This window comes from Aphelocoma coerulescens, chromosome 7, assembly GCF_041296385.1.
Source record: "Aphelocoma coerulescens isolate FSJ_1873_10779 chromosome 7, UR_Acoe_1.0, whole genome shotgun sequence".
Classification (NCBI taxonomy): domain Eukaryota; kingdom Metazoa; phylum Chordata; class Aves; order Passeriformes; family Corvidae; genus Aphelocoma; species Aphelocoma coerulescens.
In genome coordinates, this window is record NC_091021.1 from 17,868,603 (window position 1) to 17,886,856 (window position 18,254).

General features: G+C 44.1%; 1 protein-coding gene across 5 annotated transcripts in view; it reads left to right on the forward strand.

Annotated features, from left to right (window-relative positions):
• Positions 1 to 18,254, forward strand: part of CHN1 (chimerin 1) — a 98,710-nt gene that overhangs the window by 64,888 nt on the left and 15,568 nt on the right. For all 5 annotated transcript variants that reach the window (XM_069020614.1, XM_069020613.1, XM_069020616.1 and 2 more), the window contains 2 exons: positions 4,334 to 4,411; positions 17,134 to 17,218. In XM_069020614.1, the coding sequence (XP_068876715.1) occupies positions 4,334 to 4,411; positions 17,134 to 17,218 (163 nt within the window). The remainder of the gene's footprint in view (positions 1 to 4,333; positions 4,412 to 17,133; positions 17,219 to 18,254) is intronic.

Sequence of the window (18,254 nt, forward strand, 5' to 3'; positions counted from 1 at the left end):
GAGATTAGTACCAGAAAACATGCATACATTATCCAGCTAGCACTGAGAGCAAATAGTGCTCCAGAGAACAGCTGCTTTTCCTGCACCCTGAAGGACTGCTCCAGGGACAAGTGAGGAAAGTGGAGTCCCAGTAGGAGCTCGACTGAACCACTCTTATGGTTGAGGTTTTACAACTAATGGGAACATTTGAAATAGCATGTTACAGTCTTTTTTTCCTTTTTTTTTTCCCCCTTTCAGTCCATATGTACAATGTAAACCTCTAAACAGATGTCGTGGTTTAAAGGCTGTTGTGTTGCTGGGTTTGGTTTTCAAGTGCTTAAATCACTGAAATGTACAGGACTGCACCTGGCCTGGTTGCATGCTCTGCTGAGAAGTTGCTTGGCTGTTGCTCCAGTCATTCCATTTTCAGTTCACCTCAGTCCTGTGAAATCACATCCTGAAATTAAATTTAAGAATGACAGCTTTGCAGTTTTCTTCCTCATGGAGTCTGCACAGCATATTTGCTCCCTGTATGTGCAATTGTGATTGCAAATGTTTGTCACAAACAATTACTAAAAGGAAAAAATAAAATTAAGACTTAGGAAAGTGGAAAGGAAATTACTTTCCTCTTCAGATTTCTACCTCTTTTTCATCCAGTATGTAGCAGACAGTATCTTCAGGCAGCATCTTCAGGCAGAGCAAGTTATAAAGATAATTTGTTGGAAAATGAGAGGGCTCTGGAGAGGAGACTTTGCTGGCGGGTGGGAGTGCAGGAGCCACTGGTGGAGAGCAGGTATTGAATCAAAAGCCAGCCAAGGGTGTAAGAAGAGGGGCAGGACCTGCAGGCTACAGGCAGTAGAGACAGCACAGAGAGCCTGGAGCAGGAGAGTGTCTTGGGAGTGGAGAGATTCCTGCAGGATTTGAGTTAAGCCCCAAGGCTGTGACTTCACTTCTCTGCTTTCAGGGATGATGACTCATCTCTGCAGTGACTAGGGCTACCTGAGGACAGTGGCTTACTCTCTCTTACTTTATTGCCTCACACACTAAAAAGTTAAAGATCTGGACCTGCCTGATAACCCAAACTGTTGTCAGGAAGGTGTGTACAACAGAACTTTCATTCTTCAGTTTGGTTTTCAAAAGAAGGGATTTGGTCTGTGAGCATTACTTTGCAAAGCCAAACTCCCAAAGTTAGGCAATGGCAGAAGAGTGAGCATACACATTATAAAATTGTATCATCTGAAAGCAGTTGTATAAATTTTAATTTTTCAGTTGCTAGCTTTATGACTTTAACTTCCTTTCAATCTCTGTTTCTGGTGTACAGTAGTGTAGAGCATATAGCCGAGGTGAATGGCTGTAAGGGTAGGTGGTGAGCCCAGTACTCCTTGATTTGTAAACAGCAGAAAATGCTTTGCATTGAACAACGGGAAGCTGATTTATGTGAAACCAGTAAGCGGTCTCTGTTAGAGTACTGTAACACAAAGCAGTGTTAAAATTAAAATTCATAATTGTGTAACTACTTTCCAGATTATAACACGTTTTCATAATTACAACCATGAGATACGACCTTTCCCTGTTGGGTAGTTTTGCTTACCTTTTTATTGGTATTCTTAGATTTAATTTTCCAGGATCCAGAGATCTGTTTCTACTATCATGACTCTAAAGTGCCATTGAAAATAACTCAGTTCTTCAGAATTAGGAAAAAGGAAGCTGACAATTAAGGAGTAAGTATGCCAAAAACCAGATATGTGCTCTACTAGCAATTGAAAGGGAAATTCAGCCTGCTTTATCTTGCTTCTTAAGTGGAATTACACAAAATAATAAGAGTTGATTCTGATAGCAAATGTATTGTTGAAAATCACTGCATTATTTATTTCCAACAAATTCAGTTTTCAAATATTTTATTTCCAATATGAAGTTTTGGTGATGCATTTTTTCCCTTTAAAAAATGAGGGATTTTGGGTTCCAGAGAAAAGTGTCATGAAATGTTTTTAGAATTCATTACTTACTTCCTGAGCCTGTTGTCATTCAAGGTTTTTTGGAGAGGATGACTCCTCTGGGGCAGGTGTAGGTCCACCTTTTTCCATGAGGACTTTCATATGATACAGTTTTTGGGAATTAAATTGTGAAGTGACTTTAGCTAGAAGGAAAGGAAAGAATGAGCTCAAGTCTGCCTGCTTCCTCCTCCCAAGTCCATACTATTTTCACACTTCATGTAGATGAAGTGGTCAGTTTTTGTCATCTCTTACTCATCATCTCAGTTTTCTTGATCTCCTATTGCCATGGAGTGTTAACACACTTGCGAAGATGGACAGAAAAATGCTTAAGGAGCATTCACCTGCAGCAGAATGGAGTGGTTAAAAGCAAGACAGGCAGACTGAGGTAGTCACTGGAAAAGTATTTCTTGATCAAGCAGCCCCCTGCCTGCATTGAAACTGGGAACTGAGTCAGACCCCTGTATGAGCCAATAATGCCTGACAGCATCATCCTGTGTAGTCTGTAGTCAGTGTTTCAATTATTAGTTTTATGGCAGATTAGTGTTTGCTGAAGCACCAGCCTTGATCCTTAATCTCTGCACCATGACCCTATGCTGAAACCCAGCAAATTTTTAAAATCTGTTGAGAAGGTACGGGTGGCCACACAAGAGAACAGAAGAGGGGCTCTCAGTGAGCACTGTTCTCAGCTGTATTGGCAGGACTGAGCTAAACTGGAACACTGTGATCCAGCTGCAAAGCACATACCAATTCCACCCAGAAGCTTGTGACAAACTGTGCTTGTCTTTGGTTTCTGACTCAGGAGAGATAAAAATACCTCTGCTGCAGCAGGGAGAGCGGTTTCAGTGCGGCAGCCTGTGCCGGGGGAGGGAGGGCTGCGCGCTGGCTGTCTGCACAGGCAGGCTGTGCACAAGGGAAGGTCCTCTGGCACCCTACATCTCAGCAGGGTGGTCAGCCCCACGGTGTAAAGCTTTGCTGTAGTCAGATCAAGGGTCCGTTTTTGCTATCTCTGACAAAGACTGTTCACACATCCTTGGAGAGCACCAGAAGGAAAGGGGCAGAATCGAGTGGCCACCGAGGTGAATCCTCCCGGCTGTCAGTGCTCAGCTGAGGGAGCCGCCTGAGCTGGGCTGCCCTGCTGGGCAGCTCCGGGTGGATGTGACATAGTCTGCCCTGCTCCTCTGTGAGCCCCTTGATTTTGGCTCCTGTGGCAGTAAGTTCAAGGCTTTTATGGTTGTGCGAAATAGTTTCCTTTGGTTTGTGTGAGGGCTGGCCAGGACCCGACTGCCCTGTGCACATTTCATCGTCAGTTGCATCCGTCCAACTTCAGGTTTTGGTTCAATGGGAGACTGTGGTCATTCGCCTTCTGCTAGGATCTGTAAATTCCTAAAGAGAGGCGTCACCAGCAGTTCGAGGTTCAGGTCTTTGCTGGATGGAGTGGTGCAATGAACTTGGGGTGACATTTGTGTTCACAGCTCTACAAGATGTGAGACTGGTGAGCTTGTTTCCACACGAAAAGCACTGAAAAACGTACTTTTAAGGGAAGAGTGGTGCCTATCAGCGGTCACATCACCCGCTGCTGCCCGTACCTCCTGGTGTACAGGCCATGTCAGACGGGGAGGTCGCGGTGAGCCGCTTCCCGCCGCGTGCCCTGGGGCTGCAGGTCGCTGCCCTACCTCCCGCGGCAACCCCCAGGAGCGCAGAGGGGCCATTTTCTAGCGGTGCGTGGCTCGTGCGGCGGGTGCCCCTCCCCGAGCCCGCCGTGCCGGGAGCGGCGCTCCGGGCGGGGCCGGGCCGGGCCGGGAGGGGCCGCGCCGCCCGCTCCGCCGGGGCCCCATTGGCTGCGGCCGCCCCGGGGCGGGGCCGCTCCGCTCCGCGCGAGGCCGCGACGCCCCCGCGCCGGGCAGCGGGCGGGAGCAGGGTGCGAGGCGTGCGCGTCCCCGCGCCCCCCGAGCCGGCCGCCGATGGAGGGAGCGGCCGCGGGCTGCGCGTTCCCGCCGCTGGCTGCCGCCCGCCCCCGGCCCGCCGGCCGCCTGCCGGCAGCGCCGAGCCCCGCGCCCCGCCGAGCCCGTGCCCTCCATGGCCGCGCCGCCCGCCCCAGCAGCCTAGGCTGCGGCATGGTCCGCGCCGCCCCGCCAGCCTGAGTGTGACACAGCCGGGCGCGGGCGGGCCGCCGCCTCCACGGCAGCATGCCGGCCAGGGAGCCCTGGGCAGCGCACCGAGGCGGCGGCAACGCGGGGCACCGCGCCGGGCACGAGGGCCGGCAGCGCGATCTGCTGCTCGCAGCCTTGGGCATGAAACTGGGCGCTCGCAAGGCGTCTGTGACAATCTGGCAACCTCTTAAACTCTTTGCTTATTCGCAGTTGACGTCGCTCGTCCGAAGAGCAACTCTGAAGGAAAATGAACATGTTCCAAAATACGAGAAGGTTCATAATTTCAAGGTAAGGCGTTTTCCTACCTAATTTCTTTTTCAGGTGCAGGGGCTTTATCTCGTGTTTTGAAATGGGTCAGGTATTGCAAGGAAATGATAGGTATGCAGACTGACTTTCTAGGAACTTAAAAGCTGCGAGTAAACCTAAATGCCGGTTGCATCAATTAGGCACGTTAGAACATACAGCAGAACTGGGATTTTGTTGTTGGCTGCTTGTGTGCACACATTTGTTTTGATAATATTTGCCATATCTAGGCTATCTCTTTTATTTAGAATCGGTTTGTACTGAGATGCTAAAAGTGAGAAAAACAGGTAAAGTTTTCTTTCAACTCGAATGTAGTCCAGTTTTACTATTAATGCCAAAAAATGCCTTAGATCTATAGTTAGAATATTAAATTGATCTTATCTCAGTTTGTCGCTGGTAAATAGCTTTGGAGGTACGAAGTGTGTTCTGCTGCATCTGGATTGAGCAGATGGTCTGCGTTTCCCTTAGTTCCTGGCTTTTCTCCTGTGTCAATGAATTGAGTGTGTTGAAACCGGCATGGCTTATACCATGGGGCTGTTGGACATGCTGGCATCGGCAGCTACCTTGTGTTTTAATAAAATTTACTTTGTCTTCTGTGTAGGTTCTAATTATTAATTGCTTTAAATAACCAATGTTCTTTGGTAAGAGAGATACATGTCAGTACAACATATTCGTGTTTTGTGTCTGTAATAAGTGTCCACTAAGGACTCAGTCGTGTAACCTTTTGGCGGTCAAATACATTTGATGATAGGCAGTCTTAATTTTTATTTCTTTTAAGAGAAGGAGAGATTGTTAATATAATATGGGCATCTGATAATATAAGCATCTGCTAAATGTCTCCTATTTTCAGGTTTGATTTCCATCACACACACATCGGAATGTGGGAATGTCCACATGCATGTCCATGCATTAATTTACCTGTTCTCTATCTGATTTTATTTAAACCACTTTCTGGCTTTTGAGTGCAGATAATCACCAAAAGTGGAAACGTTATGTGACCAGGATGTTTTGTTTCATTTGAGTTCTTCCATAAAGCACGAATTTAAAAACCATGTACAAAATGGTTTGTAAGAAGTGTTTAATATGAATGCTTGGCATAACATAATTGTGCTGGCTGTCAGTTCAGTGCAGAGCATTTTTTCACAGGCTCCTGAGGTGTCCTAAATATCTGCAATGTCTTGCAATTTCCATTTGTTCCTTAGAGTTTGAAGATAATTCCTGCAGATGCCAGCAGATCATGATTTTCCATGTACTACAGTGTATGTAGGATAATAAGTATTTAATTTTGCACATCTGTGTTCCCTAGTTGCTTTTCTTTAACAGCCTGAAACACATCTGTTTTGAAAATAATCCGATACCCTGATTTTCATTCATTTGGGTTTGTTTATATCTTTTTATTCCATAAACTGTTTATGGAAAGCTTAGGAGCTGTGACTTTTCCAGTCTTTTCCAAAAACATACTGTGTGTCTGCTCCAAGGTCATAGCCATGGCCCAGACTTTCCACATGGATTGTTTTCTTTATAATAGTTGTACTGTAGCTCCTTTATACATACTGTTGCCAGAAAAATACACCTTGAGAAGTAACTCTATTCTCAAGTCACTCTGAAAGGTGACCCCGGCCCAGATAATTTTTGCTATAAAAAACTAGCAGGGGACAAGCCTCTTACAGGACATGCTTCAACCAACCTTCCCACTGAAGGAATGCTGCTGGCATTCATGAACTCTAAATGTGGCCACTCTCCCATCAGAATAAAAAGCAAAAACATAAGGTCTTAGTAATTTCTGTGTTATGGCTTTAAAATGATGGCCATCATTAGCTCGTGTGCTTCTTTCCTTTATAATTTCTTTGCATCTGTCAAATTTTTTTCCTCATATGTATAGATGTCATAATTTAAAATGTCTGCATGAGTCTCCTAGGTTGCCTGCCAAGTAGCAAATCTGTCACCCATGCGGAGAGGAAGGGAATGTCAGGTCCAGAGTCTTCAACCTAGACTTTTGAGACAAAACAAGGAAAAACAACTTAGAAATTAAATAAATTTATCCAGTTCAGCTAATCAACAGTGACTGCTGTCCCCAGAGGCTCCACAGCAAACAGGAGGGTGTCCGCTGCTTTGTACCTCTGTGCTAATCTGCTTTTTGTGCTGCAGGCACAAGGCACCAGATAGGGACCCCTAACCCTCTCCCAGCTGCTTCTTGGATCAGTCACATCACTGCTCACAGAAATGAAGGGGTCTCAAAAATCCTTTTATACTGGAAATGCTGCAGCATCCTAGCAGAGAGGGGAGAAATGGAGAATTGCAAATTCACAACAAGCAGCACTGTTTTCTTGGAGAGGGGAAGATGTCAGCAGCAGCCACTCCAGAGGCAGGCTGGGATTAGCAAACATCCCAGAGGCTTGACTCCAGGCTAGGGGACCTCAGTTCTCCTTCCCCCTGCACCTCCTGTCTCTGTGGGATTGGGTAGGTGGGGACACAGGTGCCGTTTGAACCCTCAGACTGTTGCCTGCAGCAAAGCTCAGGTAGAGGAATGCGGTGGCAGAGGAGCAGCGTAGTGGATCGTCATTACAGGAGTGCAGTGCCATGGGGACGAGTGAACATGAAAGCTGCTTTTAAATCATCAAGAGGTCTCCTGAATAAATCTGTTAACCTATGTTTTGCTCCAAGGGTTGTTTGAAAGAAGAATGTAAAGACAGTTTTACTAGGAGTGCTGACATGGCAGGGGTTTTGAGGGGATTTAATCTTACTTAAATCTCCTGGAATGTGAGTTGTCTCCTGCCTGAAGGGAACAGGCTGTGTAGCCAGGGTGACAGGGAGCTCTGCAAGCAGAGCTGGTTGGTAATGATCTGCAACTCTGTAATGTTCTCCTGGTTGGGGAAGTCTGGTGTCTCATGAGCACATGTCAAATGCAAATACAGAGTGCCTGAATTCTCTTAAATTAATCTCCATAAGTAAAGAAAGGGGTGATTATTTATAAATGTTAGTTCTGACTGAGTTTTAAATGCATGTCCTTCAGGATGAAAGCTAGGTATGAAAAGTATTTTAAGTATATTTTTGCCTTTTCTAATTTATAAACAAAATAAATTAATATTTCTGTGTTCTTCTCTATAAATCTAATAGAAAAGATCCATTTTCTAGTAATTCAAATATATCAGACAAAAGAGACTTACATTGTTTGATACAGCATTTTATTTAACTCTAATTGAATAACGGAATTTGAAGGAGAGTGTGACTTGATTGGGTCTATCTTTTTGCATATTTGGATTACTTTTGCTTTCCCTCTGTTTACTGTGCTTTTTTGAAATCCAGCACACCGAATGAGATCTCTTGTAAAATGAATCATTAGACCAAGTCAGGACAGTCACTTCACCATCCTCAAAGTTTCAGCCCCACCTTTTCTCACAGAAAGGCTTTTTCTTTCTTTCCATTCACTTACCCATTATGGGGAATAAATCCCACAGTCTCCCACAAATGTATCTATATGGACAGGGGGGTGTGTGTGTGTGATGGATATCCAGCTCATTCTTCCACTCAGTGTAGATGAGCAAGAGCATCTTCTATTCGGAAGCTCTGGGAGACCTGTGCTCTTTGAAGTGCTGACAAGGAGCATAGCTGAAGCCAGTGGTGTTATTTTCTTAGGCAAAGAACTTAATCATAGGGGAAAGTTCTGTAGCAGAAGAGCTACAAAGTTCAGTAACTTCATAGAAGTGGACAGAATAGGTTCATACCTAGTTATTCCCATAAATTTATTCTACCCCTGGACCCTACTAATAAGAGCGCTTTTTACTGTCCCTTACAATTCTCATAGTTGTTTATATTGTCCCCAAAAGGCAATTAACTGTGATAATTTTAAATTAAAATAAAATTTCTTACCCAGCTGATATTTAATCTATTCAGTAAGTTTAAGGGTACGAAGCAGCTGGGCACCTCCTGGGCAGGCAGATGAAGGAGGGGCTTGAGGAAATAGAGGAACCACAAATCTGAGGTGAAAAGGGGCCTGTGGCAAGGTGCCATGTGGATTGAAAATGAGAGGAGGACCAGGGGAAGCTCTGGGTTAGGAGGTGTAGTGGGCTCTAGGCCAAAAGACTTAGACAGCAGGGTAATCCAAGTTGGGTTTAAGGTTTTCTCCATCTTCCCTCTCTGGTGAGGCAGTTTATTAGAGTGGTGGACACATGGGATTCCCCTTGCTCGGTCTTCTGCATTTTCCCATTCTTCATCTCCTCATCTCTCCACGTCTGTCTATATCCCATAGTTTTTGCTGATAAAAAAGATACATCTAATGAGGTACTTTCTGCCAAGAGTCCACCCTATCTGACATGGAATATCTTCTGCATCTCCTCACCACCTGGTGCTGTGCTTTTGGACTTGGGCACTGACCTCACTCCTTTGCCTGCTGTTTGCATGGGGCTGGGGAAAGAGATAAAACTGTGCTTGAAAAATGTTCATGGTAAGGAGGGCAGTTTTGGAAGAGGAGCTGGGATTTATGGGGTGATATTTTAGAAGGAAGAGGAAGGTGAAAATCTGAGATTAACAGCAAGAAATCTCCTGTGTAGTGACACTTGTTAGTCAGAGCAATCACCTTTTCATCACTTGGCAAATTTAAAATAAGCCTGGACAAAACACCTTAAAGGTCTTCACTCCCCTCCAGCTTTTCTGACTCATGGGCCCTGGGGCAGTTTTAGCTCCCTTGGTTGGTTACAGGTATTCCTTTGGACATCTCTGGCTCCTGATGACCTGAGCCAACAGAACACCCTGCAAGGCGTTCTCTTACTGCCAGTAGTCCAAGGCACAAACCCGCTCTTCTGCCTAGATTAGTGCCATGGTGCTTCACTGAAGCAAGAAGGTGTCTGTGCCTGTCAGGGCTGGACTGAAACCTGTGCTTCCATGCATTATTTTTCCCAGGATATTGTCTTGTTTCTCTTTTGAGCTTCACAAAATAGATCTATCTCCAGAAGACTTTTTTTTTTGCTATCTCTGTGCAGTGCATGGTACTGTCATGCTGTTTCCTAGTCACTATCTTACTAGTGCTGCCGGCACAGTCAATTTTAATAAATAACATTTTAATAAATAGCAGCTTGCTAAATGAGTCAACATTCACAGCATAATTCCCTTTCAAGCCAACACTTCTTCCAGAGAGATGTTTTTCCATGGTTGCTTAAACTAAGTCAGCCAAGATGGTGATGAGCCTTGTTTGTTGAGATTCCTCATCTCCCTCCTCAACTGAAGCAGTATCCTGGCTTTCTCTTTGAGGATGACCCACTTGAAAGGCCACATGGGGAGCTCCAGAGCAGAGACAGCATGCTTTTCCAGAAGTAACTAGAGGTAGAATATAACCTTAAATATGCACAAGGAGTGAAGGCTCAGTGAGGACCAGTCCCTGCTGGAAAGACTTTGCTAGTATAGACAGACTCAAGCATCACCTTAATGGAGACACTGCTGATTTTAACGAGAGTTACTCTGGCAGTGAAACTTTTACCACATCTTAGACACAAATAAACCCACCTGGCCCTGGCACAGGCCCAAATTTTACTGGAGTAATTGCATCTGTGCTGGGTGCTTTGCTAGTGTAAAAAATCATAGCAAATTACTTCCATGCCACATGTTATTCTAACAAGAGCTGCTCAGTAGAGCCATGCCTAAACACTGGGAAACTGGGAGATGGAAAATGCAGAAGTGCTGCAAAAAGACCAGAAACTATAACAAACTCTTACTATATTAAGCAGAGCCATTTTTCTGACTTCTGACGGGAACTCATTTCTATTTCTGATGTTCTAAAAACTGGAGCAGATGCCGATTTGGGGTAAACTGATCTAGTTCCACTGAAAAGAGGATGCTGGGTTTTTTATTGGGAGCAGAACTGGCACTGGACTTATTTTCAAAATATCTTTAATTGAGCCACTGCAGTGATATGCATATTCAGAGAGAGAGCTGGGTGCCTCTAGTATAGTCGCTGGGGAGAGTCAGTTTGTGTTCCCACAGATAAGAAAACCTCAGGAAATTTGATGTTTCTGTTAGACTCCTAAGACTTGAGGGGAAAATTTGTTGAAAGGCAGGGAAAATACCTGGAGAACATAACTGGAAAAAAACTTACACAAAACTTCTGAGGAGACTTCATCAGCTCTATGTTCTTCCTTCTGAAACTTACATTGTAAGACAGTTCAATCCAGAAAAGCTTTTAGCCACTGATGGATTTTAGTCTCCTAAGTATTTATTTAATGTTACTTGCATTTTTTTCACTTTTTTGAGGAAAGCCAGGGCTTTTCCAAAGCGGATTGCAAATAGCACAATATTACTTAAACCTTTCTGGTTTCCTAGTGCTGGTCCCTGAATTCAGGCTTTGCCACTGTTAAAAAATAAGAAAGAGAGAGAAAACCTTTTTTCAAAATCCTTAATTTATTTAGTCTGTAATTTCTTCCCCACCACACCAACAGTTTTATTAGTCCCCATGTGTGGATCCTGTGAGTTTGCCTTGTGCACAGCCCAAAGCCAGACCAGCTCGTTTCTGTGATAAGGCTAGGAAGTGCTCTTCTGGGGAGGACTGGGACTTTGCCTCTGGAAATTTGTAGTGCATGTTATGCTCTCTCATCATCAACAGCTTTTCCTCCAAATTAGCCTTAGTATCTTGACAAAAGCGTTTATTTAGGAATCTCTCAGGGGTTTGTATTCTGTTTACATCATTACATACAACGCATAAAGTACGTATGTATATACAATTTTAATTCTATGGATTTTATTCAATTTTCACCTCTAGTTTCAGAATTTTTTGTATGGAGGCATGTATCAAGTAAGTTCGACCTGGAATAAAATGCAAAATGTTCCAGTTTCCAGATGTCAGTTTAAAGAAAATCTGCTGTTCCATCCTGAAAGAAAGGTGGCCATTTTCACTCATTTTACAAGCAAAAAAGCCAACAATTTTCCTTTTCCGCCTTGGCTCTTGTAGAGCACAGACTAACCTCAATTTCCAGTTGTTCCCATCTCTGGTGACACAGTCAGGGCAAACCAGAGAGTAAACAAGATCTGACAGCGCTTCTGGCTCCAAGTGGGTGAGGACATGGAGGGAGGTTGTCCTGCTCCACATTCTCCGTGCCCCCACGGGCGATAGCAATGCTATTTATACTCCACGCTCTGGGCAAGGCAGCGCTCTGACAGCATCTCTCCTCTCCAGAGCTGCTGCACAGTCATTGGGGAGGTCCCAGGCTGGCTCCCCATGGTTAACACCCCAGCTGGGCTAGGCAGAGCCAGCTCTATTTCTGGAGAAGGTCTGTTCCACTGGCCTCAGTTACGTTCATTTCTGTTACACCTTCACATGAAAGCAATTATCTTGCAGATACTGCTCTGCCGTGTGGGTTGTCATGGCAGTCTCTTTGCTTCTCAGGTTACTTGTCAGCAGCAATATTTTCCTCACAGGAGAATTATTGTGTGCTGGAATATTCAGAGTGCTTTGAGACCCTTGTTTTAGAGGCACTATCTAATCATCATCATAATATATACAGGGATAAATTGAAGCATTGCCCAAACTGATGGTTGAGTTTCTCACTCGTATTTCTTGTCTACTCTTCACATCCAGGCAGTCTCTGTCTGGACCAGGGATGGATGAAAAGGACATGCCTATTGGATGCTAGCATGGGTGCACTCAGTGCCTGATAAAATCAACTGTGACAGGGAAAACAGACATTAATAATACGGGCTGAGTTCATCGTTTGATTGAGATTTACAGTGTCTCCCGTATTCAATTAAAAGCTTGGTAAAGTCACAACAGGCAGAATTCAGCCGATGGAATTGCAAATCAGCTAGGACCACTGAGCTGACAGTCTCCATCCAGCAGTGTCTCATCATCCTTGGGAATTTGTTTGAAGAACAGTCTAGCCAGCAGACCTGAACCTTTGGAGCACCACGTGGTGCCAATGCTGGGGTGTGCCACGTGTTCAGTCCCTGGTGGACTTGGTCTCCTCTCTGATTACCAACAAGGCTTCTGCTTGAAGTGTTGGGCTCTGGTAGCCCAAGAGTATAGATGAACAGTATTTTTTTCCTTTTTCAAGGTCATGTATCCCATCCCACAACAGATGGTAATGCTTGGATTTTCCAAACCCAATTACTCTGACCAGCAGTTTGGTGTGGAGGGCTGTGGAAGAGGTGCTCTGTAGGGAACGGGGTCTGATGGAACAAGCATTCACTGAGACTGTTGAAGCAGCCTCTCAATAAAGGAAGCCTTTTTTGGGTACTGTCCCAAACACTTCTGTTTTATGTGTTTGGTGTTGGTATTCTATAACCATAGTTTTTCAAATCCAGTCCTGTCTTCTTCCTGTCAGTGGCTTCACTAAAGCTCTGCTGATCCACCATCTTCCCTCATATCACATTTGCACAGCACTTCATTGATATTTTCTCGTTCTCTTCCTCCCTGCCTTGACAAGTGATAAAATCTAAGCCTCCCAGTTAAGAATACAAATTATCTGCTGGCTCATTCCTGGTCTTCAGGTAGCAATCAAGGGTAGCTGAATAACTGCCTCAGAAAAACCAAAAGCATAAAAAATAAGTGGAGTTACAAGATGCACGGGTAACTAACTTCAACAGTGACCTTTATAGAGTCTGAGAAATAATGGGGAGAGATCTGCTTGAGGAGTTCACAGCTTGTGGTATAATCTGCTGTCAGAGCCACTGGGTCATTTTTTACTTGGTTCTCCTAAAAATTTGTCTTTTCTAAAAGAATTTTAATTAAATGCAAAACAAGAACAAGTGAAATTTTCTAACACTCAGAGTTGTTAATCACAAGAGTTAAGTTATTTTTCCTTGTGTATAAGAAAATGCCTTTCAAGCCTCAGCAAAACACTGTTCTCCTACGTAGATCACAGTAGTTAAATATTTATTATACCTTGTTGATAGTGCAGGAGAGTTCAAAATAGAAATGCCTAGGGTGTAAACCTAACATGAGGCTCTCCTCTTACCTCAGACTTGCAGGACAGCTTAGTAATAGTATTTTATATAGTTTCTGAAGCTATTGTCCTTGAAAATTATCTAGACTTTTCTTTTAAAATTATTTTTTTCTCCTGGAATTTTACAAATTACAATTAAAACCAGTTTAATTTCTTCTCCCACTCACTCATTTTCCAGATTATTTTTAAAAATTACTCCCATTTGGAAAGAGAGAGAAGAAGATTTTTGGGTGGGAGTGAGAATGGAAGGATTGGGAGATATAAAACCACAGTTGGCAATCCTGCTCTCTCACATTTTATAAGACAGTAAAATCTGCATATGGCAGATGCTCTTTTTACAAGGGGAAAGAAACCCCTTGTAATTTAAGTCAGGATCTCTGGGACTCTGCTGAGTGTGTTTTTAGAAATTTTTCTGGAAAGCATCTTTCAGTTTTGAAAACAAAAAGTTGCTTGGCAGATTTTTAGAATGGGGAATTAAATATAAAAATCAGAATGCTGTATTAAACAGTGTCATGTAATAAATGCAGTATTGTTTGCAGGTGCTGGCCCTTGAACTATCAAAGGGATGCTAAGGTGTTTCTTTTTAGCTGCCAGACCCCACCCTCCAGGGTGAACTAGGATTAGAGGCTGTTCTGACCTACCTCAGAAGACCAATTTTTCAGTATTTTCTGGCATCTCTTACTGTGTCTGATTTAGTTCCCAGAGAGGGTGTGTACTCAGACCAGTGCAGTGTTAGGTGTCCTGTTCCACTCCACGGCAGCAGGAAGATTGATGCTCTGGGAAAAGACAGCACTGCTCAGAAACCCCTCAGAAACAGAAGCTTCAGAGCTGATCTTGTGGGATTATGTACAGCAGGACTGGAAGGACATGATGACCTTTGGGCCTCCTGATTAATACTGCCAGAGACCCTCCCCGTTGCATCTCGTATAAAGGATGAAGCAAGGCAGAGCATCATGGGACACAGAAAAACCTACCCTCACCTTTTAATCTGTTTTGAGTTTGCAATCAGAATAATGGATAAGGAATAGTAATTTGGATGGGGCAGCATAAAGCATAGCGGGCTCTGGGTAAATCTAACTGATGATATGGAAAGGCATTTCAGTATTTGGATGAAGCCTGGCTGCATGGGATGAGACAACAGTGCCAGTGCTGCTGAGACAGTGGTTCTGAAGGACAAACTCAATCCTGGGCTTGTGAAGGGTGACCAGTACATGCAGTGTTGGCAGGGAAGAAGAGAGTCCACCTTGTCCTTGTCATTTTTAAGTTGATAATGAGTCATGTATTCTGAGGGGCAAGCTGAGAGCCAGGGTGATGTCAGGGGAACTGGCTGTGGTAGAATCCAGGTGCATCATAGTTACTACACGTAAGAGAAACTGAGCTCCTAAAAAAAGTTCATAATATTAAAAATGGAGGCAAAACGTTGGAGCGGCAGATTTGGGATGTGATAGACCCTGCAGAAGAGTTTCTAGGGAGACTCAGGAGGAGATGGAAATACGCAGACCGTGGTGGGGAGCAAGATCCCAAGAAGGAAAGATGTTCACTGCTAAAACAGCCAGTTAGAGATTGGACGTCTGAGGTTTAGTGCGTATCAGCATTGGGGACAGCTCTAGAGAAGCTAAGTTGGGTCTCCAGCACCTAAGGACAGCATTAGAAATGCTTCAGCAAATAGCACTTCGGTGATTTGATGTTTGATGAATTGAAATCAACATCTACAGAGACACAAGGTAGGATACTATAATTCTTTTTATTTAGAAAGAGCTAATGTGTCATCATTTTAAGGAACAAAACAAAATTCCCCCTCCTTTTCAATCAGAGATACTAAAAACAAAACAACTTACAAAACTGAAAAGTATTTTGAAAAGAAATTCTTTATTACCCAGACTTTTGAAATCTCATTTTTTGTTTCCATTTTCCTCAAGAGAATTTTTGAGAGGTATTTTGAAGAAGTATGTTTTGGGGGGAATTCGACCCCCCCCCAAAAAAAGGGTGACTGAAATGATGCCTTCCTTTTTCCCTGAAGAAGTTCTGTTAGTCCTGCAGGCATTAAAGCATAGTGCTTTGCTTGAGGATATTGGAATGTTCTTATTCTGGGAAGGGAGCACTGCCAAAAACTTGGATAAAAACCACCAGGCTGAGGAAGAAAGCCAAAAGGATGTGGGTAATGCAGGTGGGTAATGGAACAAATGGTGTGAAAAATCTCTGTGGTGAGAGGAAAAAAGAAAATGGAGAGTACAGGTGCTGACAGCCTTGTCATCATTTGCTTTGTGGAAGTCGGCCAGAGCTGCAGGGAGAAGAGGCCTCGTGGAGCACATCTCACCTTCCAAAGGCGTGTGGGATGGGTGGGGATGCTGGGGACAGGAAGGGCTGGGGGCAGGCAGCCTCTGCTCACAGGCAGTCAGGGGTCTCCCTTAGCATAGATGTGCATGTGAATTACTTGGTGAGTTCAAGAGTGACTTTCCAGAGTGTCTCAGCAATCTATCTCACTGCTGCTCTGCTGGTACCACAAGCCCAGGAGGTTGCAGACCTTCGTTTAGCCAGAACGACTGTGATCTGAATTTCAGGGTGCTGCTCTGGGTTGCCACTTGTGGGGGTCAGTGTCAGCTGAATCCAGCTGCCTCTTACATCAGTGGCATGGGGGACACTTGCCACCTCAGTCAGGCCACTTTGCCTTTCAGTGTTCATAGCCAGAGCTCTGTGCAGATGTCAGGAGCACACATTTCCACCGGCTCCTCCTCTCTCCTGCTCATCACTGATCCGACCGGGCGCTGCACACGCGTGAGGTTACTGCCTGCTCCCACACCTGCTCAGCACCTCTGAGGGACAGAGTGACTTCAGCCTAAAGCATTTTTACTATATTTCACTGCAAATTTCATTTCTTTATGATCATCAGCTCCAGATTTTATTTTCAGCCTGTCTATTCTAAATAGCAGCTCAAAGCCTTTTACGCTGGCTAAGGAAGTAGTGATTTTGTCTGTAAAGAATCCTGTGGTTTGCTACAGCAGGAGCTTTATCAGAATAAAATCAGAAGCAGTTAATGGTGGCTGCAGGATTTGTAGCAAGCATGTGAGCCAGGAATGAAAGCAGCTTTGGGGTTTTTCTCTTCTTTAGCTTTGAATTTTTTCCTGGTTCAGTGGATTCTTTTTTTATTTTGGATTTTGGATTTTCAATATGTAGCATTAGTCTGAAGAAAATTAATTTCCTTTTGGAGTTACTCTAAACTGGAAAGTCTCTAGGCAAATTTACAGTATTTCTGTGTGGCACTGGTATTTTTGCCTGGCAGGACTCTTTCCATGCGAGGTGAAATCTTGCAGCCCCCCACCCATTTCACACAGTGCCTTATGAAGGCAAGGCCATAGCACAAGGCATTTTAAATTGAAAAGCCAACTCTTGCACAGTTGCTGCAAAAGCCTTGCCTTGTGGCCAGAATCCTGCCCAGACAGAGGGATGCCAAGAACTGGGAGAAGGGCTGTGCCTGCTTCTCTGCCTGACCTGGTCTTGGAGCAGACCCCCACAGACCCAGTTCTTCTGCTCTGGATGGCTCAGGATGGAGGATTCCGGTTTTCCACAGGTCTGCAAGAGTCTTGGTTATTAAATCTGTCTTAGTTCCTTTCTTCCTTTCCTGCCATGGTATAGGGAAGCTTCCAGAAACTGCATGTGGTACCTTCAAAGAAGAGGAATTCTGCACTGTTTAAATGCATTGATACTGATGTCTGTGATACTGATGCCTGTGAAATGCTTGGGTAACTTTCTGTAATTTTCCTTTCTGCTACTGTCTTGCAGGTGCACACGTTCAGGGGCCCTCACTGGTGTGAATACTGTGCCAACTTCATGTGGGGCCTCATTGCTCAGGGAGTAAAATGTGCAGGTAACAGTCATTCAGTGTTCTTTTCCTAAGTCAGTCCTCATGTTGTAACTCATGTGCAGCCTGCTCCGCCGCGGGGCCAGGGGCCAGTCTGCTCCTTGTTCAATGGAAGGAGGAAGCATGGCTACTCTGCTGCTGATGGTTTCAGGTACCTGTTTCAGTAACTCACTGAAACAGTAACTGCAGAGCACCCCTCAAGTGCTCACAGAGAAGAGACAATAATCATCATTAAGAGACTGGTTTTTTTCCACCCACTTGGAAGGGAGGAGAAAACAGATGCATAGTTAGCTTTATTTCTTTTATACCATTCCATGTATTGGTAGGTGTGAGAAAGTCATTGAGGATCTTGATGTGCAAGGTGGGCATCAGCAAATTTCATGTTGCTTCTGTGAAACAGACATTCAGGTTAATTTTATTTATAAACCAGCAGACTCCCAGCGTGCCATAGACCTTAAGTCATGTCTCATACTTGCAAACTGAAAGGAAAGTAAGAAAAGGGATGATGAATAAGGGGTGCCTACTGAAATGTTACATAAACATTCAGGTGCTGGTAGAAATGTATTACACGCATTGGTGTCACTGCAGGCATTTCTGGGATAAAGCCTCTCCAAAGGAAAACAGTTTGACAGTTTTATTGATAAGGTTCTTCTGAAAGGAAAGGACAGTCGGCTTTCTTTCAAAGGCAAAGAAAAGGATCAAAGTGATCAAAATAGTTTGCTGTATTTAAAAAGGGTTTTATGACATTCTAGCAAACCGCATTTATAAAAATGGTGCAAAGAGATGTTGATGTATGAAGACCTGCTTACGTTGCCCTGGAAACTGAATTTTCAAGCTAATTTAAGAAAATCTGCTCTGTCTAAAGCTTTCTGAAGTCTTGTCTCAAGCCAATAAGAAGGCTTTTTATCACAGAACTGCAAAATAATGTAACATCATTTCTAGCCACATAGGATTGAAATTTTTTTAAATTCTTCACCCATAATTATTTGAATGCAGTATTTTGTTGTTTCCATTAGAGTCTGCACTGTCCAGGACGCATTAG